This window comes from Triturus cristatus, chromosome 10 (genome assembly GCF_964204655.1).
Source record: "Triturus cristatus chromosome 10, aTriCri1.1, whole genome shotgun sequence".
NCBI classification, from domain to species: Eukaryota; Metazoa; Chordata; class Amphibia; order Caudata; family Salamandridae; genus Triturus; species Triturus cristatus.
Window position 1 is genome coordinate 977,559,334 of NC_140593.1, and position 24,400 is coordinate 977,583,733.

The following is a 24,400-nucleotide window of genomic DNA, read 5'->3' on the forward strand; positions in this document are numbered from 1 at the left end:
AGATCAGTCCCATCGGCTCACCACCTCAAACATCTTAGGAAAAAGAGAAATGCATACTACAAAAAGATTAAGCGGACTTCTTCAGCCATCAACTAGACCAAGCAAAAAACCGCCTCAAAAATCAATCCAAGGACGCACCCCAACGGCTACAAGACCTAGCTCGCCCATAACCAAACTGCGAAGAATTCTCTACCTTCTTCAATCTGAAGACCGACAACATCATGAAGGATCTCCTCAATGACCGATTACTACACACTGCTCCTCATACGAAAATCACCACCTCATTTACAACCGTGCCATTCCAACTCCTCCCTAAGCCTGGCCCTAAAAACGAGGCAGCATGGTCTTCCTTTGATACGTACACTGAAGACGCCCTAGGCAAGATTCTCAACATCCTGAAACCGGCCAATCACCTCATTGACCCTCTCCCTGCCAATGCAGTCAAAGACCTTTCACCTTGGCTTCTTCCACTATGGACCAAAATCATTAACAGCTCACTTCAACAAGGCTGCATCCCGGACTCCCTCAAAGTAGGCCAAGTTTCACCTATCCTAAAGAAACCCACAGTTGACCCTACGGACCTTAACAACTATCGTCCCATATCCAATATTCCCACCTTGGCCAAACTGCTGGAAAAATGTGTACAACGACAACTGACCAATCACATAGATCACTTTGACCTCCTAAATAAACACCAATCAGGCTTCAGAGCTGGTCACAACACTGAATCAGCCATGACACACATTATTGATGATGCGTTACAAATCCTTGACCAGAAAGGATCGTGCTTACTCATCCTGCTAGACCTTTCCTCAGCCTTTGATACGGTCAAACACCAGAAACGAATAGATCTCCTGGAGCATAGAATGGGTCTGTCAGGCACAGTGTTAAACTGGTTTACCTCCTTCCTCCATAACCGTACTCAAAAATTTAAGGTCAACAACACACTCTCCAATTCCTTTCCTGTAACACTTGGGGTGCCGCAAGGGTCCTCACTCTTGCCGACATTATTTAACTTGTTCATGGAACCACTCACTGAAATCCTACAGGCATCTAATGTACAATTTCATATGTACGCGGACGACACACAACTATATCTCAAGATCAACTCCCTAGAAGACATTAAGATGCTTAACTCCACACTCAAGAACACCCAGTCTTGGCTATCAGAAAATCATCTCAAACTGAACGCACTAAAAACAGAATTCCTCCTCATAGCACCACCGGTCAAAGTCCCCTTAATGCATGACTTGATCAAACAGCTTACTGCCTTCAAAGTTCAATCAACCATTGTGGACTCAGCAAAATCCTTGGGAATTACTCTTGACAGCAACCTCACGATGCAAAAACACATTAGTAACGCTACAAAGGGAGCTAATTTCCAGATAAACGCATTGAGGAAGCTAAAACCCTTCCTGCCAGTCGAGGACTTCAAGCTGGCAGTACAAGCTCTAGTTATCCCTTGTGTGGAGTACGGAAGTGTCTCCTTATGTGGCCTCCCAAAAGCTGCAACAGCGACCCTAAGAGCATCTATCAACGCTGCAGCAAGACTCATCACTGGCTCGAAAAGAAGTGCACACATTTCCCCGGACTTAAAAACCTTGAACTGGCAACCATTTGAATCTAGAATCCACCTAAAAGTTGCGTGCATGACTCATAAAGCCTTACATCACAGCACTCCCAGCTACCTCGCGCAGAAACTGACAATCTCTGGTGGTCTAAGGTCCTCCAGGAGTGCTGAAAACCTTTTACTGAAACCACAAAGGTTCAACAAGAAGAAAACTTATAAACGATCCTTCTCAGGGATGGCGCCCAAAATATGGAGCACTCTTCCCCCTGAAACCAGACTGAATACCTCTTCCGCTTCTTTCAAAAAAGAAGTTAAAGCGTTTCTCATGGCAAAATTTACATGAGCACTATCTATTCAGGCCCGAGTTCTTTAGATCCTGTTATAATATACATTACCATGTTTAATCCTCCTACGATATTTGCACGAAATGTTTTATATGATTGTTACTTGCACATTTTTGTTTGTTCAACTTACAGTTGGTTGTTATGTAAAGCGCTCTGATATCCGCAAGGATCTTGTTCGCGCACTATAAAACGTTCAAAATAAAATAAAAATAAATAAATATAGCGCGAACTAGACCCGGGTATTAGAGAACTTTACATGAGCACCAGTTTCGTTACACAAGGACACATTCATATAATGACATGACAACATAATTTGGCTAGCAATAACGGCGTTACAAAAAAGTGACGCGTGCCATGCACGCAGCTTCCGTCCGTCTGTCACTTCAGCCCTCTGTCTTCAGTTATTGGTAGAATGTACAACGCATATATATATTCGAATGGATGGAAAGCAGTGTCATACCGCCAACATGCCTTACCACAGAGATTTCTGCGGGTACTTCACGGCCTTTTTTAATTTATTTTATTTTTATTGGTTTCTATGGCGCTGACGAGACCTAAAAGCACGGTAGGGGAGTGCCGGGGAACGGGGCATAAAGGCAAACATAAATCGAGAGGGGTGTATGTTTGCAATTGGGCCGAGGAAGAAAGTGAGCAGCACCAAGTGAACAAGTGTTGAATCTACAGAAAATATACAAAGGAGGTACTGAATAAAATACCCCGTGGACGACGACGTGGACGACTTGTAGCAGCGAGGCAACAAAAAAGGAAAGTTGGGTACCCCTGGAAAGGGGGGCTCTGCGGCTCTGTGGTGGGAGCGCCGAGGGTCATTCAAAAGCAGAAGCTTCGGGAAAGGCCGCAGGGCCAGGTGAAAGGAGGAGTAGATGCATCTATGAACCGATAGTTAAAATCTGGACCGCGGCGCTGAGACGTGTGGCACGGGGGGCAAGGGCAAGTGTAAGAGGGGAGGGAGCGAGGGTGGAGGAGAGTCTCCTTTGTGTGATGGAGGAACACTGAGGGAGCTACCGGACTTCAGATGCTGTCATTCTTCAGGGATGCACAAAGAATAATTTAAAAAAATATATATGTTATTACAGTGCCCACATACCGTGGGAATAATTTACAGCACTACACAAAAGCACATGGAATAATGTACCACAAAATAATACAGTGGCAGAATCTGTAAGATTAAAATAAGATAACAAACCGAAATCCATGATTTTTGGGGGAAATGAACAGTAGTGTTTTTTACAAAGAAGGTGTAGAAGTAGCATTTTTTTCCTCCGAAAAACGATTGCATGAAATCCGGAGAGGCCTTATTTGTTTTCACAGAAACATATACGGAATTCTCGTTTTTTCAACAAAAAAACACAAACGCACAAAAAAACCTTGAGGATTTTATATTTTTCATCTCTGAACAGGCCGAAAGCTTTTGATTTATTTTTTTTACAACGAACTAACATCCATAATAGTAGCGCTATGAAATGAAAACGTGGGCGCTGCGCAGATGTTACGAAAACCTGCTTGATTTTAATCCTTATTTGGTGAATTATTCCTCTTAATCCCGGATGTATCTAGGGGACTTTAAAAATAAGAGCGGTGTTTGCTGTCGTGCGCAGCAGTCACGGGCGCCTCCATCTATTCACAACTGTTTTTAGCTGAAAATGGGATTTTTTAAACTTTAGGGCTTACTGAATAGCAAGCAGGGCAACAACACTGTGCGCGTCTTTTACTGTAATAGTTTAGTTTTCGTTTTTTAACATATTTATTATAAATTGTAGTGTTTGTTAATTTTTGGGGTGGTCTGCCAGGCCTGCGCCTTGCCATTGACACCACGTCTACTGATGCCCCGGTTACTTACCGGTAATCTTCATTACTCCGAGTCGTAGTCTTCCTTGCCACAGTATTCACATATGAGCCTCCGGCTCCACACAGAACTCCAAGTAAAATAAAAGAGCAGCGCTCTAGTCTCCCCTCCCTCCTCCAACATGGCCCCCAGTGGCTTCAGCCAATCCCATAAAGGGATACAAACCAGCCAGCCCGATCTGATAATCAAAGCCGCAGACAGGAAGCCATCATCCGGGCCGGGAGGGAAGGGAAACTATACTGTGGCGAGGAAGACTAGGACTCGGAGTAATGAAGATTACCGGTAAGTAACCGGGGCATTACCTCCTCGTCCAGTCTTCCTCGCCACAGTATTCACATATGAGCCGATACCAAAGCAATCAGCTTCATGTAAGGAAAAGACCACACCAAAAGTGCAGTGGAAAACATAATTTAATATACAGAGGTACAGCTATCAAAGACAACCCCTCAAGACATCCCCGCAGGCAGAACAGAAGATGCAAATGAAACAGACCCCCCACCCCCAACCTGGAGGCGGTAATGGGACATGAATGTATGAGGGGAAGACCAAGTAGCAGCCCGGCAAACATCCTCCATGGACACCCCTTTGAAGGAGGCCCACGACACAGCAACAGAGCGGGTGGAACGCCCCTGAACAGGAAGGGAGGGAACCTCAGAAACTGAAGCATACGCCAACAAAATGGCCTCCTTAATCCAGCGACTGATCGTCGAGAGGGAGGGTTTCAGTCCCTGACGCGACAAACCATAATTGACAAACAAGTTGTCCACTTTGCAAAAGGAAGAAGTGCGCGATAAATATATCAATAAAGCACGACGAACATCCAAGAGGTGCAACAGGGATTCCTCATCCGAGGAAGGATCAGGACAAAGACATGGAAGCACCACCTCAGAAGACCTGTGAAAATAAGAATCCACTTTCGGAATGAACATAGGATGAGGGCGCAACACCACACGGTCCGACAAAACCAACAAAAAAGGAGCAGAACGAAGGAAAGCACCCAACTCACCCATACGTCTGGCAGTAGCAATCGCTACAAGAAACACCACCTTGAGCGTTAAAAACTTCAACCCCACCGACTCCAAAGGCTCGAAGGGAGCCAACTGCAAGGAGCGCAATACCAAAGGCAGGTCCCAAGGTGGAGGACACATGATAGGACGGGGGCGTTGGAAAGAGAGAGACTTAAAAAGCCTAGCAACCAACGGCGAAACAGAAATTAAAGGGAGGACATGGAACGCCTGAATCACAGCCCACTGAGCCCGAAGAGTCGAAATGGCCAAGCCCAGCACAAATCCATCATTCAAAAAATCCAAAATGCGAGCCGGGTCCAAAGAAGCCACCGACAGATCGCGACACAGACACCAAGAAACAAAATTATCCCAGTGCTTCGCATAGGATTTAAGAGTAGAGGGTCTCCTGGATTGCTGAATGACCCCAGCCACAGCCAATGAACAGCCAGTGCGCATCAACGAATCCCTCTCAAGAGCCAGGCCCGCAGACCCAAGGAACGGAACACAGGCAGAGGAAGAAGAGGACCCATCAGAGGATAAGGAATGAATGGCAAGGCCCACTCCGGAGACACAGCCAATTCCAATATCAGGGGATACCAAGGTCGACGCATCCAACCCGGAGCAATCAGCAGCACAAACAACCCCTCCCTCTTGATCTTCTGCAAGACCGCCGGAATCAGGGGAACAGGGGGAAAGGCATACAAGAGACCCGTCGGCCAAGGGAACGACAGGGCATCCACCCTCCATGCATCCCGGCAAGGCATAATCGTGCAAAAGCAACGGATCTTGAAATTGTCCTGGGAAGCAAAGAGGTCGACAATCGGATAACCAAACATCCGCCGTAACCTCCTGAACATCACATGTGTCAGGGACAAAGATCCCATGGAAGGAAACACCCGGCTCAGACAATCCGCCACAGTGTTCTCCGCGCCAGGTAGATAAATGGCAGAGAGGGACTCCAGATGTATCTCTGCCCAACAACAAATCCGACGGCTGAGGCAACTGAGGGATCGAACCTTGCACCCTCCTTGATGGTTCACATACGACATCACAACCTGATTGTCCGTTCGGACCTGTACATGTTGACCCTGAACAAGATCCGAGAAATCCAACAAACCCAGAAGTACGGCCTTCAGCTCCTTGTAGTTGGAGGAACATGACAACACCGAGTGAGGCCAAACCCCCTGAGTCGTCGAATCCCCCAGAGTAGCACCCCACCCCAGCAGGCTGGCATCGGTAGTGACCACGCGGGTGGGAACAATCAGAAAGGGGCGGCCCCTGGACAGATGACCCTCGTCCAACCACCAACCCAGGACCATCCGAACGTCTTCCGACATAGGAACCAAAACAGTCATATCTAGGGAACAGGGGTCCCAATGCGACAAAACGTGGGACACCACCGGGTACATGTGGAGTCGAGCCCACGGCACCGTCAACAATGACGCCGACATCAGACCGTGAACCCTCAACCATAGGCTCACAGGATGAGAATGCCCCACCAACAGGGCACGAACAGCAGACACCAGGGACAGAATCCTGGGAGGTGGCAGGAACACCATACCCAACCGAGTCCTGAACAGAGCCAGCAATGAAAGTCAATTCCTGTGCAGGAACCAGGGAGGACTTCGGTACATTCACTAGGAACCCATGATGCTCCAGGACATGGCACACTCTCTGGACATGCAACTCCGCCTTAGGAAGAGAAGAAGCAGAAATTAAAATGTTGTCCAGATAAGGAAAAACACTAATGCCCTCCCCATGCAAATGTCCAATAAGAGGAGCCAGAACCTTAGTAAAGACCCTGGGAGCAGAGCAGAGTCCAAAGGGCATTACCTGGAATTGGACCCATCACGCAAAACCGGAGAAATTTCTGAGAGTCTGGATGAACAGGGATATGGAGATAAGCATCCCTCAAGTCTATCGATGCAAGGAAGTCGCCCTGAGATATCAGAGGAAGGATCAACTGAAGGGAAACCATCTTGAACTTCTGGTGAGGGATGTAAGTATTCACCCACTTCAGGTCCATCACTGGCCGAAGATCCCCAGTGCGCTTTGACACCAGGAATAGGATGGAATACACACCCAACCCCAATTGATCGATGGGAACAGGAATCACCGCACCCTTGACCACCAGGGATTCGATGCCTTCCAAAAGCGCCAATCTCCTTACAGGATCTCAGGGACAAGGAGTTGCCCTGAAACAGTCTGGGGGAGTCTGGATAAATCCAATACGCAATGCCTCTGAAACCACCTGCAGCACCCATTTGTCCGATATAGTCATTCTCCAAGACTCCAGGAAGAAACTGAGGCGACCCCCAACCGGACCCATACCAGGAGCGATCCAGTCATGACTTTGGTGCAGGAGTGGAGGAGGAAGAAGAACCGGAGAACCGGGTTTTTCCAAAGGAAGGAGCACCCCGGCCACGCCCCCTCCCACGAAAGGGCTGACCAGCTCGACCCCTCCGAGAAGGGCCAAAAGCCCTCTGAGAACCAAAGGAACGGAAGTGACCCGCCCTCTCAGGAGCCAGGAGTTTACGGTCCTCCGCCGTTTTCTTAACCATGTCATCCAGAGGCGACCCAAAAAGTTTAACCCCAGAAAAAGGAATCTTCATCAGGAGATTTTTCTGCGCAGCATCAGCCTTCCATGAACAAAGCCACAACTGGCGTCTCGCAGCCACCGAAGACCCAGCCGCGGAAGCCGCCGCTCCCAAAGAGTCAAAGGAGACATCCGAAAGCAACCTAACTTGTTGCTCCATCATAGCCAGGGTAGAAGAAACATCCTCCCCCTGGTCCAACAATTCAGACAGAGACTGAAAATCCTTAAGCAAGGATTGTATAGTGTAAGAAGCATAGGCAGCCGCCCTGATAGAGAAATTTGCAGCCGCAAAAGTGCGCTTCACCGCACCATCCACTTTACGGTCAACCGGGTCAGCAGGAGAAGAATCCTCAGAAACTACAGTCCCATGAGACGCCATGCTGGCCAACAAGGAATCAACCTTCACCGAGGAAGGGAATTTCACATCAAAGTCCAGTAGCGGGTACCTCTTATTCAAAAAGCGTGGAATGGAACCCTTGTCCACATCTTTCCATTCATTCTCCAGGACCCTCAAGAATGAAGAGTGTAGAGGCAAAGAATCAGGTTCAGGACGCTGGTATTGCGCAAATAGATCGTCTTCCAGAGGAACAACAGAAGCAGGAAACACCAAGTTCTCTCTAATGTGACCCAGCACCTCCTTTAGGTCGGCACCCTGCACAAAACGACCTCTGACATCAACCTCCTCCTCAATGTCAGAATCAGCAGCCGCAGCGCCATCAACCTTAGCCCGCTTCACAGGAGGAACAGGCATCTGACCTTGCATAGTAGCAGCCACAGCAGAATTGATCATCTGCTGCAACACGTCCATAGAGGGTATCTGTATACCAGAACCAGAAGCCTCAGGAGCAGAATCAGCCACAGAACCACTCTCCATCATAGTCATACACCAGTGAACGCATGAAGTGAAACACAGGCAGGGAAGAAGACAACACGCCTGGCATAAAAGGCCCCGGGGTTGCTAGGCAACCTAACAAGCCAGTACATGCAATCAGACAAATCAACATAAATGTCGGACGAAACAGCCGCGCGCATGCCCATAGACAGTGGATGCACTACAGAGACCGTCTTGTGAGGTCGGAGACAGATCGAACACCGCCCCACCACTTTAAGGAACGTGCACCGAACCTGCATCCGAAGAAATGCGTACGGGAGTCACCCTCCCCCACAGCAAATACACGCGGCCCCGTCAGGAGGTAAGAATGCAACCGGGAGCCTCCGGCCCCCAGAGCAAACGCATCCGGCCGCGCTACGTCCGCTTAGCAGGACGCGCGGCCGGTAAATGAAACAAACCACCGACAACAGTCAGGAGGCTGAATCCAGAGTCACAGTATGACTCACTGTCACAATCGAAACGAACGCCACTGAAAGTCCGCTGAAGCAGGACCAGAGGCGCGAAGGTAGTAGTAGGAGGTAAAAAAACATTATAAAAAGAATTAAACTACCGACAACAGTGAAAAAACATACTACTACCCCCAAACTAGATACCCTAGGGCATAACGGGTCCGCTCAAGCAGGAACCCAGCCCCACTCACCTGATCAACAGGCAACACAGCACTCGGAGAAGTGCAGAAAAAAAGAACAGATCGGGCTGGCTGGTTTGTATTCCTTTATGGGATTGGCTGAAGCCACTGGGGGCCATGTTGGAGGAGGGAGGGGAGACTAGAGCGCTGCTCTTTTATTTTACTTGGAGTTCTGTGTGGAGCCGGAGGCTCATATGTGAATACTGTGGCGAGGAAGACTGGACGAGGAGGTAATGAGATATTACATTTTAGGGAGACTGTCGAGCCGCCAGGCTAACGCCTGACTCCGTTTTACGCACCTTTTCTCCTCTTCTTCGCACAATTCCACCTCCTACCTTCTGCAAGCATCCCTGGAGACCAGAGGTTGGTGAAAAGTGATGTACAACCTCGTTCACATGCAAATGGTCTTTTAAAGACCTGTGAAGTACTTGGGTGCGGCTGTGTGTGTGCCCGGGAAGCTGTGTCAGCCTGGGCTGCCAAACACGACGGTGGAGGGGGGTAGAAGCCCTTTGAGCCCAATGGGCGTTGCGCGCCTGCCTCTAGTTACACACACACGTGAATTCTGTAGAGATCGCATTAACTACCAGCATTTTCCTACCCAAACCACGCATTTCCATAGATCAGTTTCACTTTTCATTTAAAGGTTTTGCATTACATGTTATATTCAGGTACCTTTAGGTTATAAGTACAACTTATATCTTTTGAGATGCCTGTCTCGCTTTCTCTTTATATGCAAGGTTACTGAAATTATGCAGCAATGGAAGACCAAGTTATTATGTGGGAAGAAAATAAAAAATATGAGGTGCAGTGCTGCACAATCTGTGGAAGTTGTATTTCACTATTTTATCATACAATATTGTCAAGCATTTGCAATGCAATAGGTCTTGCATTCACACGATTTTAAGCTATTAGTATTGGAAATAACAATGCCTTGTATTTACAATGTTTTAAAACCCAAAACATAAATAGAAGGCATTGTCATTTACAATGCCAATATCTCAAAATTGTGTGAATGCGAGACCTATTGCTTTGCAAATGCTTGTTGTAATTCCTGCAAGTCTTGGCAAAAGGAGACTAGACAGTTTCCTTCAAACATATGTGTGAATATTGCTGTAGACAACAAGTACGACCAGGTCCTGCAAAATGACATCCATGCGCAGGTGTGTTACATACAGAGTAAAAAAAAAATCTATTTAGAACTGATCTTATGAATCTAACAACAAAGATGCAGTGGCCTCACTTCTCCTTCTTACACTGTTAACACAGGACTCATCATAAAGCTTTTCCAGTTCATAGCTGCAGATTCAAGAAACAATCCAAACCAAAAGCAGAATGTATTCGACAACACTTTTCCTCCTGTCAGCAGAAACATATTAATTGTCCTGTATGGTTGTCCATGTCTAAGCGACTCACCGTATCAGCACAAATCTGAGGTCCTAAGAGCAATTGGCATTAACTGCCGTTGCTGACATGTTTTTATTAACATCTCTGCAGGGTGTGACCTGGCGTGTCACGCAGTTTGGCGCTTACTTTCCCTCCATGTTAAAGAACAGTAGATGTTTCAGCACCCAGGCTAATGTGCTGCATAGCTAAACACATATAAGGTCTCAAAGGCGAGACCGATTGAATTGCAAATGCTTGTTTTCACTGGTAGCCAATGAAATTGGTTACGATAGTGGGAGACTGAGGTATGTTTGGGGAGTTTAAACAAAAGGTGAATTGCCATGTTCTGCACTGTTTGTAGCCTCTGTATTAGGTAGTCCTGGAACCCTAGGTAAAGAATGTTAGCGTACTCCAATCTGGAGAGGAGAGACCACTCCCTGTAGTCAGACACTCTATTGCCATTAATATGGATGGCCATTGAATCATTCTCTCCCTATCAGACATTTCATTATTTAGAATACTCCTTGAACTTGACTTTAGGAATTGTATACATTAAATTAAAATCACGTCAACAGTGTGGCATCCGGTCCTGCCACCTACTTTTTTTGCCTGCGTACTATCAGTAAAATGTTTCCATGGAATCGTGTCCCCCTCTGACTTCTTCAAGAGACTGTCATCATTTATTTGGCCTCCACACATCCTGCTGCTGAGTTTGCCGCTTGAGAAAAGGAGCACAACTTTCTCCCGTCTGGTAGTCTATATAGCAGAGTCTCATGGCTGCATTGCGTCATTGCATAACATCCCCCGTCAATGCAATGTGTGTCTGTCATCGTGTTCCAACGCTGGTACGTATCCATTCTCTACCTATGGGTCCTGCAGCGTAAAGAAGGCTCCAATTCCTGTTGTTAGTTTCACACAAACCAGACAGCTCTCTAATATTTAGAAATATACAATTCAATTTCCTAAAGTTGTTACTTCTTACCACAAACAGAACCATAGTGCATATGGTCTTTTGGAGAAACTGCAGATGTAAGCTGTTAACAGTGTAGTGATCGTTTCCAGGATAAAACATTATATGAAGAGAATGAAGCTAGGTTAATATGTGTCTCCACCTTTAGTACGCAGATCCCATGCTCCAACAAATTACAATTGTTTACCAGAGCAAAAACTTGATGTCTAATCATTAGGCCTAAGGGCTTATTCTGTTGCAAGCAATGAGCCTGCCCAGCACACAAGTGAAGTACCTTTACGTCGAGCAGTGTGGCAACATTGAATATTTAAAAAAAATAAAAAATCATTGACCATTTATTTTCTCTCCAGTTTTGTTTACAAATGGAATCCAGTGTGCAAGAGAACACATTTTGAAAAATGCATCTGAATCACATGATATTATTGGTAACCAAAATTCACAGCTGTGCAAATAACCACTATTTAGAAACTCAGGGGCATATTCTCAAGAAAGTGTGATAATCATCGCAAATTTAGCTTAACGCAACTCTTCACATCGCAGTCTATCGCGGGAAAACAACTCCGTGTTAACGTGGTATTCTCAACACGGCAGTACCATGCGGTAGTCCCAAGATAACTCGTCAAATGACCGTGTCAAAATTAACGCAACCCCGGAAAAACACGAAACACGAACGTGAAAACAGTAGTGATGAGGCCAATCGCGATACAAAAATCAGCAATAACCAGCGCTAGGCCTGCAATTCCCACGCATCATTCGGGAAAATGCACCATAAAAGCAGAGTAAAAAACGGTGAGATGACAATACGAGCACAACCCCACATCCGTGACGTAGAACAAATGACCATTGTTCTGCATCAAATAGGCATCTCCTCACAGTCACAATGTACATTGACATGCAGTCTGCATGTAAACTGCGCCAATGCTGAAACATGCATGCAACACACTGTGAAACCGCATCTCCCCTTCACATTGCAGAGGGACAAGCAACCCATCCTGCACACAGATGTGTCATGACCATGATCAATCAAGTATGAAAGCGTAGACGAATGTAGGGGCAGTGACTCCCACTCACGTACATGTTGCCCATGTTGTGGAACTTGAGTAACATATCTGACCACAAAAGGAGCCCTGTTGTCACCTGTAGGTCACAAATGGCAGCCAAAATGGAATGATTTAGGACACATGTGAAACGCAGAAGGGTGGGATTCCCTACTAATTGTGACACACAGAACTGGCAGTTCGAATACGTGACACCCTAAACAGCCTCTCTGCACAGGGGTGACACACCCACCATCCATGAACAAATCATAAAATTGTTAGCACTACATGTCGCACTCACACTTGTCTGAGTGATGTACCTGTACAGATGAGTTAATGGGAAAAAGAGGAAAACACCGGGCACAGTGTATATAACATATAGATCACCTGTCAACTCCAAATTCAGCAAAATTACTAGTGGCTATACACTGTGAATACATACATTTGTAAAAAAGAGATTTAGAAAAAACTGATTGAAAATTTCTTTAATTTATTTTTATGTTTTTTTGTTGTAATATATAAATATTTTTGTTTTGCTTTCTTATTTTTGAATAAATGAATATATCTATGAACATATCCAATAGTAATAATCAATAAGTAGTCATAATATTAGTATACACATAAATTATATTCCTAGTGGTTCATGATATAGGTAATACACTTGTATAGCTCTTTATTTTTGTCATTCTCTAGACTTGATCTTAATGATGAATACTGAGCATTTCAAAAGAACAATTTATACATATCCAAACATAGTTCTTTCTCGACAGGCGGTTTGTAGACACAACGCGTTTCGGCTAAGCCTTCGTCAGGAACCCGCTCAAGGTTGTATACTATATGCAAGGAATAATCAAAAATAAAAACCAATGTTAAAATTAGGAGTCAACATGGCGATCTATACTTATTTACAAATTTTAATGTCAACATACAAATAATTAATACAAATTGTACAGATGAGTGACATCCACTCAGAGAATGTGTTTTTTGAATGCATTTATTTGCACATGCTGTGCCTGTGGTCATTTTGTACTGTCCCATGATCGCTAAGGACTTTCACAATGTGATGTGCTCATGTGAAGAAATTGTCAATGATGATGTTCCTACGGGCTATTCCTGCTGCTGCTGCAGTGGGGTGTGGTCCATCTGCCTCATTGTTATCACCATCGTCCGGTGCATCTGGCACTTGTATCCATGGGGCATTGCTGCATACAAATATGTTGTACAACATGCAACGATCATCTTGCACACGATGTCTAGGCTGTACAGGAGCCTTCCACCTGTGACGTCCAGGCACTTGAAACGTGACTTCAACACGTCAAATGTGTGTTCCACGATGCCCCTGGTGTGTTTGTGTTCCGCATTGTAATGCCTCTGGGCCTGTGTGTTTGTGGCTCGGAGGGGTGTCATCATCCAAGCGCAGAGTGCATATCCTTGGTCACCTGTGACAGTACAGAATGACATGAGTCAATATTTGGTTCTGCACTATGTGTTGGCAGGCTCACTGGTTCATTGGTGTGTGACTTTGTGATTCCTGTATGACATGTACTGCTTGTTGCAAATGAGCGGCATCAATGTGTATTACGTAGCCTCACTGCTGTTCTCCCTCCCTCTGAGCCTATTCACTAGTGTGTGCAGCGCTGTTGCATCACTTGCACCACTACGGCCCTCCATTGTCATGCCCGTCTGCGCATGTCCACAAGCCTGACAATGACACAGTGATGTTGTGCGCTGAAGGTGGGCAGCCATGTGTGTGTAGGACAGGGCGGAAACAGATGTAGAGTTCATGCCTGCTGAACTCGCCATGCGGTTGAAGGTAGACCTTTGGCTTATGCTGTGGAATTAGTGACACACACAACAGTTGGCATGTCTGATCCCTGACCCCGAGTGGCCTTGCGCACCCTCATGTACCCCTCGCCAAGTCCGCACTCCGGGGCATGCTACATAGCAACATTGTACATTGCATGACGGGTGGCGCCGACACTACACCATAGAAATAGCATTAGTTACATCCTTGGAAAGGCCTAAACTCAACAACGCCCAGAGCCATGTGTTAAATGACCACACCTCTACGCCGTACTGCGGTACGCTTGTCCACTCCCTTACGCTCACAGCTACATGTCCCAGGTCTACCCCACTGCCTGAGGTGACAAGGTTGCGCCCGCTGTACACAGCACAATGTAATGTTGTATGACCCGAGCCCTCATGGTGGCAAGCCTAAAAATAGTATTTTTGACCAATAACTCAGATGGCCTAGTTGTAAAACTACAGATGGCTACCGATTAATTTCACTACTTTATTCAAAAGTCTTATTAAAAAAGTATGGTAACCCTCCTAAAAGCACAGAAGTTCGAGTTGACAGCCATTCTGGCTTAATCATTCCCCTTTATAAGCTCAATGATGACAACCAATAATCTTTCTTCACTGATCTGGCAGTCATCACGATGGAAATATAAATTGTCCTTCTGGAACAGGGTACCACTTCAGGCACTAGCTTTAAATAAACAGTGTAGGCCTTAAACAATTACATGGTAACAGTAGACTCAGAGTTCTAATCTGTCAGATGTCAATAATAGCCAGCTGAGGCCATGTAGACTTGCAAATAACATTCGTTTTCTTAATTCTGTTCTTTTAATCAACTGCACTCAACCTAAGGTCACAAAAACTAATCTACCAACATCAGAGTAGGCCATACAACTGAGCCCAGTTAATCTTACTAATGCACCTCCCAATGTTGAAGAGCAAATCATCAATAAAGTTGATTCATCTGTTGACTCTTTAGAATGTGCTATAATTGTTAAAACAATCGGCAAGATCAAATTAAGGCCTCTAAAAAATAGAGGTTGATTACACAATTCAAAGGTCAGTTACTTTATTGTCTAGAAGTGCCAAAAAGAAAAAAAGCACAAAGAATTAAGTTTTTTTTCATGGATCATTCTAACCTAGTCAAAGTAGGCTCCAACATTTCCAGGTTGGATAAGATGACATGTGGCATGCCCCAAGGATTCATTCTCTCACCTGTCAATTGTAACCTTTACATCGAACCACTGAGCTTACTGTTGGAAAGGTCCAATATAAAACTACACCAGTATGCATACGATACCCAAATCTACCTAAAAATCTCCTCTCACAAAGATCTTAACATACTCCAAGATGCAGTCTTCCATTTTAAGTTCCTTGAAACTAAACCCTAAAAAAATAAGCCCCTGGTCCGTTCATGTAAATCAAACAATAACTAGATCCCTCACTTATCTACCTGCAGGTGAACTATGGATGCCCACCTTCTCCTGCCTATGTGGTCAAGTCCCTAGGATTCCTCATAGACAGCAAGCTCCCACTCAAATCTCATGTTCGTAACTTAGCCCAAGGAGCAAACTTCCACCTAGACTACTAAAAAGAATAAAAACATCTTCTCTCCAGCGATTAACTGAGAACTCTAGCCCAAGAATTGGTGGTCTCCAGAATTGATGGGTGGAATGGCATACTCTCTGGGCAACCAGCAAATGCTTTCCGTCCTCTGTAAGTGATTCTCCACTCAACAGCGTGCCTAGTCTAGGACAAAAAAATGTTTTACCACATTTCACCTATATTGAATGACCCAAAGGGGCTTCCGTTAGAAGCCTGGTTGCAATAGAACATTGGTTGCTTTACCTTTCAATCATACAGACCAAGCTACCTCTCCTGTTGAAATGTTTGGGTGGTATCAGAAAATCCCATCGCATTGTCTTAGAACATTTGAAATTCAAAACATCTTTAGCTCATCTTTCTCCGGTACTGCTCCCACATGATGGAACTACTTACCCAACAAATTAAGACTGGCGCCCATCCTTTCTTTCAGGAGCCTCATAAGACTTTTCTGTTTAAACAAACACTTGTCGGCCAATACTCAACAGCTATACCCCATTCCCCGTTATTTTCCTCCTCTTTACCTTAGTAGATCCATCAACCAACCTCCTAATACTTTCTTCACAGTGTTAACCATATATATATTTTTTGATTGGGAGAGACTCCCACCCCCAAGCGCCCCATTTATTTTTATTAGGGAGATCCCTCAAAACCCCCCATCTTTTAAAGTGATATTAAAAATATATATTTCCTTTTTGAGGGGGGAACCTCCCAAACCCCATATTTTTGTAACTTTACCATGCTGTTCCTGTACCCCCTATAAACCCTATACACATCCCCACCACCCTATAACCTAACCAACTCCATAAAACACCCTATACCCTTACCCACCTCTAAACCCTGAAAACATCCGTACCACCCATTTGCCGCTTCCCACACTTAAACCCTAAACACACCCTTATCACCCAACCCCCTTACTCGCCCCTAAACCCTAAATTACATTATATATATATATATAATAGCAGTGGCAGTCACCTCTGGGTAGTTATAGTTAGGTCAGCTGTTCCATAAGAAAAGCATTTTTTGTGTTGCAACTAACTTTGCCCCCGTTTGATGAATCTCCATAAAACTTTCAAAAAGGGTGCTGCTTTTTAACTAGTTTGTGCATGGAAAGATTTGGTGTGATCCATCAAACAAGGGCTGAGAAAAAAGGTGCTCCCAAAATTCAAATTCCCATGCATTTTACATAGAACCGAATTACACCACATTTGGGAGGAGGCTAGATCTTGCTACGCAGATTGCGCTTTTTGTGACTTGGTGTAAATCTGTTAAGTAGTTTTGAGAATTTGAGGTTAAAAACAATATAGATATCTGAATCTGAACAGGTAGGTCCGCAAAAGGCTTGAGGGACTCTCACGTGAGCGCCAATTTAAAAAGGTTTATGATTTGCCCACTGATGTTTTTTCCCTTGGGCCAATTTGCTCCTGCAGGAGTCAGAGGAACACCGTCAAACCTCACCAGGGCCAAAAGCTGAAGGGCCAGCTGGGTACCGAACAGTAGCACCAACCTAGCAAGGAGAAAGGCCCGATGATGAAGCATGGCAGTTTGGTGGGTGAGGTTCAGCTCATCCAATAAAGGATGACCTCTGGACGGATTTTACTTCATTTACTTGAGTGTTGAGTCGATGTAACAACTGAATTGTTACATCGACTCAACACTCGGACTCAACGCGGACGGTAAAAAAATATATATATTAATAAATACATAACTTAGCATTTAAAAAACCGTACAAATTCACTTAAAAAACCATAGGTTTCACACACGTTATAGTTAGGAATTAGCATTTAAAAAACCTTGCAAATTCACTTAAAAAAACATAGGTTTCACACAGGTTATAGTTAGGTGGATATTTCTCTCGTAAAAAACCAATGAAATTCCCCCGTTATAGTTAGTTCACATAACTATAACTCGCGCGACCGCCACTCTATCACAAGGATGATGTCATCAGTGATGTCATGAGTGATGCCACTGACCATGTCATGAGTGATGTAATATGTGACGTCATCAGCAGTGGATTGCGGGTGCGCGAGATATAGTTATATATAGTGGCCTTACCACACAGCATAATCTCGTTTTTTTCTGTATTCAACTCTAAGCAGTTATTGGTCATCCAAACTGCAATTGCGTTCATCCCTTTGGAGAAACATTCTTTTACTTTGACCAGGTCTTTCTCAACGAAGTTGACCAGCTGAGCGTCGTCAGCATAGGACAGTTTTTCAAATCCAAAGGATTTAATGATCTTCCAAAGTGTAATCTTCCAAAGTGTGACCTGCAACATGAGTGGGACCTTTAATTTTCTGGTACAGACCCAGCGTCTCTAAATTTGAAGTGAGCTGTGCTACATCCGGATTTGAGGGGTCTTCTCCGTGGTAAGTAAAATCGCCCAATAGAAGAAAATGTGATTACATGGGCCGCAATGTGTTCGGTTAAGCAATGGCTAAAGTCTTATTTAGGTCCTGGAGTGTGGTAAAAAGTGTTCCTTTCCAACAGTCCTTAGGGGAGAGTTAAAGTTTAAAGATGCATAACTCAACCCAGTTAGTGTTTAAAGGGCCTATAAGAGAAACTTTGACTGTGTCTTGAAAGACGATGGTGATACTTTTACCTGTCTTCCCTTCTCAATCAAGTTCAAGCATACGATAATTATCTGGGAGTGCCAACATAATAGCAGGTAGATTGGTAGAACGCAGCCAGGTTTCTGTGATAAAACTGACCTCTTGTGATAAGGAGGAAAAAAGATCCCAGAGTTTGATCGCATGCTTTGGTAAAGACCTGAAGTTACATTGCAGGCTAGTGGGTCAGTTTGCAGACTGGCGGTGTGAGGGGTGGGACTTGGTTGTGAGCATGCCTATGAGAGTGTTAAAGCCATCTTGCATGTCAAATAATCAGCCGACTGAACTCACAACATAATATCTCTGGTGATGCCATAGAAGTAGTTACATTTACATTTTAAGGAGGCCATGGGGCCTTCGCAGTGGTGTGGGAGACGACTAGGAGGTGGAAGCTCTAAGCAAGTTGCCATGTGTTTGTAATGCCGCCGGAGGAGTAGGTAATTCTAATCGTCTAACGCAGATGACTTTTATACTCCACTGGAATTCGTAAGTCCAATAGTGATGAAGTAAATGTGAAAGTTTAGAAAACAATGAAAACATTGTTTTCTATACTTTCAAGATTGCCTCCGCAATCTGTGATGCAACGTGCATTGCACAATCATGTCGCAGCAACACTCATGACAGCGTGGTGCATGTTGCGTCCTGCAACGTGTCAGCCATCTTGAATGTGTAGAAAGCAATGTTCTCATTGCTTTCTATATTTTTAACATGGCTTGTCGGGCACTGGCCAAGCCGATTGCTTCTGTCGATCGACACTGGTAAAGCGAGACCTTTACCAGTGCATGTTTACATTCATTGGGTATCTAATGTCATGAGCTTTACTAAACTCCAACCGAATAAATTCACCAACTTACCTTTAGCATCTGATAAGAACGTATTGTCTAACTCTAAGTTATACTCTGATAAAAATCATAGATCTGAACAAGTGACATTTCAATTATATATTTTTCATTTTAGACAGATTCTTATTTAACTCTAATTCAGTAGCTCTATAAAACTGGTTTGATTTATTTATATAGATGACTTACTTTGGATGAAGAGTCGTTAATACACAATCTGTTTACATCCCTAGTCCTAGCAGACTTGTGGCCCCAAGCAACATTGGTAGCATGAGGGAGGCTCTTGACAATCTCGAGTTTCGGTTCTTGAGAGGGTTTGTACATGTGCTACAAAATACTTAAACCTGGTTCTGCTCATCCTCCATACCACAATGTTAAAACTAGGATAAAATTTCCTCTACCCCCATATGGGAAGTAAAAAGAGTATGGGGGTTGTCTTTATGCGAACGGAGTCTTGTGGATGCAAATTGATTAATTCCATAAACAATTTATATTTCAAATACCTAATTGAAGGAATTACAAAAACAGCTGAGGCTGAGGCTGAACATCTTAAATTGCTCTATAGTGTTTTATTGCACTGATCAACACATCTTTCTGATCATATTATCCTGGGAAATTTCAACTTCCACTGCGAAAAACACGAGGACACCCACACATCCACTCAAATCTTTCCTTTCAGAAAACAACTTTCTTCAAGATTGTACCTTTCCTATCTACCTTTAAGGCACTACTTTTAACCTGATTTTTATAAAGGAACATCACATACACTTCCCTGAACTGCTCAATTTGTATTGAGTAGAACACTCTTTCATTCCTTTCAAAATTCTGACCTTAACGCACCCTGCATATACTAAATCGGAGTAAAATTTAGAGCCTGCAAACACATTGATAACAAGTGTTGGAAAGCCATTAAGTCTGGCTCTAATGTGCTAGCATATGCAAATTCAGTCATGTAAATGTGTGTAGACTATATAGTGATGTACAATACAAATGATAGAACAGCGCTATACACCGGCTGATAGCATAACAAAACATTGAATTTTGCCCTTATCTTCTCTGGTGGTAGAACTTTTAGCACTGATCTCCCAAGGCTTCATTATTCTTGTGTCATGTTGGCGATTTAGAGTGGTACTCTACTTTGTATGATCAGTGTTCTCTGTGCAATCTCCTAAATTCAGCAAATGAGGGTTACAATGTAAACCTCTCCTAAACAGACACACACATTCATGTACCATAGTTTTACCTTCCTGAAAGAGAGACTTCAATATGTAAAGGTTTAGAGATTGCTCAATCCAGTTTCAAGGAAAATCCCACCTACGAAACACGATTAACACTTTTTTACAACTGTTCTAATTGCACACATGTGAACAGTTGACGAATAACCTGAGCAAGGGTTTTTTGTGCTTTGCAGGGTTTAAAAAAGACTATTGGCACCATGGACCAAGAACTTCCACGTACAGATCGGAGCATCAACAACAGAAACGAACTTAGAAAACTGTTGAATTTGGATTCCCTATATACGCAGAACAAGGTAAAGAATATGCAGTTGGTAAATCTTCAAAAGTGTGTTTCCTACTAACATCTACGTATGCGGTGGAGGGTTGGTGACATAGTTCATGACTAGAGGAGATGTTTCTAAATCTAATTTGCTGTGTTGCCCAAGTATGTTATATTTGACACATCCATAAGTCTTCTAGATTTATTCACTGACAGTAGTAATATTATCTGTAGAAACACTGCATAAGAGATGGTGCTGTGGTTAACAGTTAAGGAAATACCTCTATAAATTGTCAAAGTGAAGGCGAGATTAAGGGAAATGTATTTACATACGACACATTAGAAGGAGATGATAAAGTGTGAATTTGTCTTAGATGTTAAATTGACATATGGTTGATTTTGTTTCAGTTTAGCCCCTACTGAAGCCCGAGGTGTTCGTCATCTGTCATATATGAGAGAATGTGGTTATAAAGCACTCTGAAAAATGTTTTTGTATGAAGTGATAAGCTCCCATGCCATCTTAACATGGTTGTTAGTTTATTTTAAAAACAGTTGTCTTTTGGAAAGTATTAAATCAGATAATAAGCAACGTATAGAGATGCTGTAGTGTTCCCAAATAGTTTCCTAGAAAGTGTGCATCATTGTTAATAGTCAGACGAAGTACACTATACTTCAAAGCAATATGTTCAAGCCACAAACTCCTATGTCATATTGAGATGGTCATACGTTTATTCAAAAACATTGTCTTACATAATCTAATGAACAGAGTGAAAATTAGCTTCGTAAACTGCTAAAGGGATCCTGGATATATTCCTGTCCCTGTAAAGATGGATACTTGTAGTACAACTTCTGTATGAACTCTGGAATACGACCTAAAGTCTGAACACTGGTATAATTCGTACATTTACTCCACCCCGAATCTTTGATAGATGATGAGCACCTGGACTATGTTTCCAAGAGAATGGCATTGACCATCTAAGACAAGTGCCAAAATTCTACAAGAAAACATGGGCAAATAATTTTCCGTGGGATAAGGTACCATCTATGTGCTCATTAGTTTCTTTAAAAAATTAGAAAAAAACGTACGCTAGAATAAACACAAATAATCCGCACAAGAGTGGGATTTCTGCCGTGTTTGAGATGTCATGTTATGAATAAATTTGATCATAATTAAATATTACTCAGAGAGTTTAACAAGGGACTTTGCAGGAAAATAATAATAAGCTTTTCAGGATACCATGCAAAAACATGACTTACCTCTTTTTCACATGGGCAGCCAGTCCTCCATGGGTTAAGATTATGATTACTCGAGATGGACTGTTTGAACAAATCTTTTTTTCATTTGGAGAGTTCCAGCATACCTTTCTGCATCTTTACCTGCTGCCATTCTGAACCTCACTGCTCTCGGCAATGGTGTTCTTTGTACAATTGTCTTGCAAAGACAATGGACACTGAGTCGAGGATGGAGATGGAGATGAGGAGCTACTTAGCTGTGACATTTCCAGAAGGTCTCTCTAGAAGAGTACCTATTAGGTAGTTCTTAGTCTCCGTGTACATCCTTGACCCAGTGGCCATCTTCTTGGCAAGTGTTAGACCTGTCAGCCCTTTGGGTGGTCCCTCCTCATCATTATTTATTTTGTCCCACTTTTGCCTCAAACCCTGTTAGAATTTTTCCTTTTTGGGAACCACCAGACTTTTTAGTGTTGATGCAGGGTCAGGGAGCCATTTTCCCTACCCCTGGAACTTCTGTCTGAGGGCCTGAGACACAAAATGGTGGCCACCCATTGTCACCTGTGACATCACTGGAACCTACTAGTACCTTCCAGAACATTCTAGAACCCTGTGACAGTGTGAGGCAGGTTTAGAATGCTGGGAAACCATCTCAGGTTGACAGTTGGCAGTTGGCATCTGACTAGAGAGGAGAGAGGACAGAGATTCAGAAGGAGGAAGGAGTGAGGCAGCAGGGGTGGAAACCAGTGCTTGGAGTGGGGTCCAGAAACCCACCCTTGATGCTAGTCCCTACTGACCAAGCCCAGCCTAGTGCCCTGTGTGGGATAAAGACCAGAAAATCATCTTAAGGACCTGAACAGCCGGAACAGGCCTTAAAGGAGAAGAACAGCAAGTTCCTGACCTGTTTGGTGGAATCCTCCTGGAGACCCGACGTCGAGAAGCCTGGAGACCTGGAGCCCGAGGTGGAGAAGCGGCGCTGACAGAAGGCAGACGTCGTACCCGGAGCCGCTAGAGGTCGAGTGAGGGCGCCGATGGAGGTCGTGGAGAGACACCGGAGGTCAAGTAGAAGTCACCTGAGGTCGAGGTGAGGCGTCGACGGGGGAGTGAAGTCCGCCCTCCGGAGTCGCCGGAAGCTGAAGTGAAGCGCGCAGGAGGTCGGGAGTGGAGATCGCACTCCGGAGTCGCCTGAGGTCGAGGCGAAGCGCGCAGGAGGTCGGGAGTGGAGATCGCACTCCGGAGTCGCCGGAACCCGAAGTGGAGCCGACGGAGGTCGGGAGTGGAGATCGCACTCCGGAGTCGCCGGAACCCGAAGTGGAGCCGACGGAGGTCGGGAGTGGAGGTCGCACTCCCGAGTCGCCCGGAAGCGGGGAGACCGTGACCCTGTGACGCCGGAACCCGACATCGAGCCGAGGCCACCGAGCGTCATCGATCCGGAGCCGCCTCACGGCATCGACCCGGCGTCAGGTAAAGCGGATCGACCCGACATCGAACCGAGGCCGCCCAGCGACATCGAACCGGAACCGGCCGACGGCATCGACACGGCGTCAAGTGGAACCGATCGGCTCGTCATCGAACCAGAGCCGCCCATCGACGTCGACCCGGCGCCGAGTGGAGCCGAACACCGAGAAAAGGGCAGTAAGTGGTAGAAGGGGCATCTGAGGCCCTGTGGAGCCCTAAAAGACCATTCCAGGGGCTAGAGGGGTGTTAGGACCAACCTGCGGGTGCTGGGGGGGGGGGGGGGGTGAACTGAGACTGGTGCAGGGACCTGTGTGAGGGACTGTGTAGTTGGTGAGCCAGAACCTTGGGGTACCCTCATTTTACCTCAGCTTAGGCCCCAGCCTTGACCACACTAGGTGGGACATCCCCAGGCCACCCCAGTGACCACAAGCTGTACTTGGGCATGGTAAAATCAATCTACCTCATAAATGTGATCTGATTTGCAATTGTTTGACTGCTTATATTATTCATTGAAGGAGTGTTATTTATTGTCTGACTGTATTTATTCCTGCCTGGTATTTATTGTCTGACAGTAGTTATTTGCCCTATGTATTTATCGCACCTCTATTTATTCCTTGTGTATTTATGACCTAATCCTATTTATTGCACCTGTAAAGTGTTATTATTTAATTGACCTGCTATTTCTGAAGAAAATCCTTTTGTATTGTATTTGTGACATAACCCTGCAACTAAGAGAAAATTAAGATAAACACAGAGAGATTCTTTCATAAATTTTTACGGTGTAGAGTCGTTTTTGGAACGGATGAACGCATGGTTATTGTGAGGGTGTGACGTACGCTTAACACGGTGCCTGACCCCCGACCGCTCGAGCCAAGCTACCCCTTATGCGTGGAAAGGCCGGGTGACTGCTAACCCGGTTGCCCGGTTTTCTAACATAATTGGTGTTCAGTGGTGGGATAGAGCTGTGCTTGCGTCCACTCGACAATAACTATGGGTAGTCCATAGGCCTACACCGGGAGTTTTCTCAAAGCGTACTTCCTAATTCTGAGTTTTGTTTTTTTTCAAATTTACTTC

The 24,400-nt window shown here is 44.7% G+C and overlaps 1 protein-coding gene across 3 annotated transcripts in view; it reads left to right on the forward strand.

Annotated features, from left to right (window-relative positions):
* MINDY4 (MINDY lysine 48 deubiquitinase 4) overlaps nt 1-24,400 on the forward strand; it is a 512,572-nt gene that overhangs the window by 31,422 nt on the left and 456,750 nt on the right. For all 3 annotated transcript variants that reach the window (XM_085628881.1, XM_085628884.1, XM_085628882.1), the window contains exon 2: nt 20,553-20,672. In XM_085628881.1, coding sequence (XP_085485007.1) covers nt 20,553-20,672 — 120 coding nt within the window. The remainder of the gene's footprint in view (nt 1-20,552; nt 20,673-24,400) is intronic.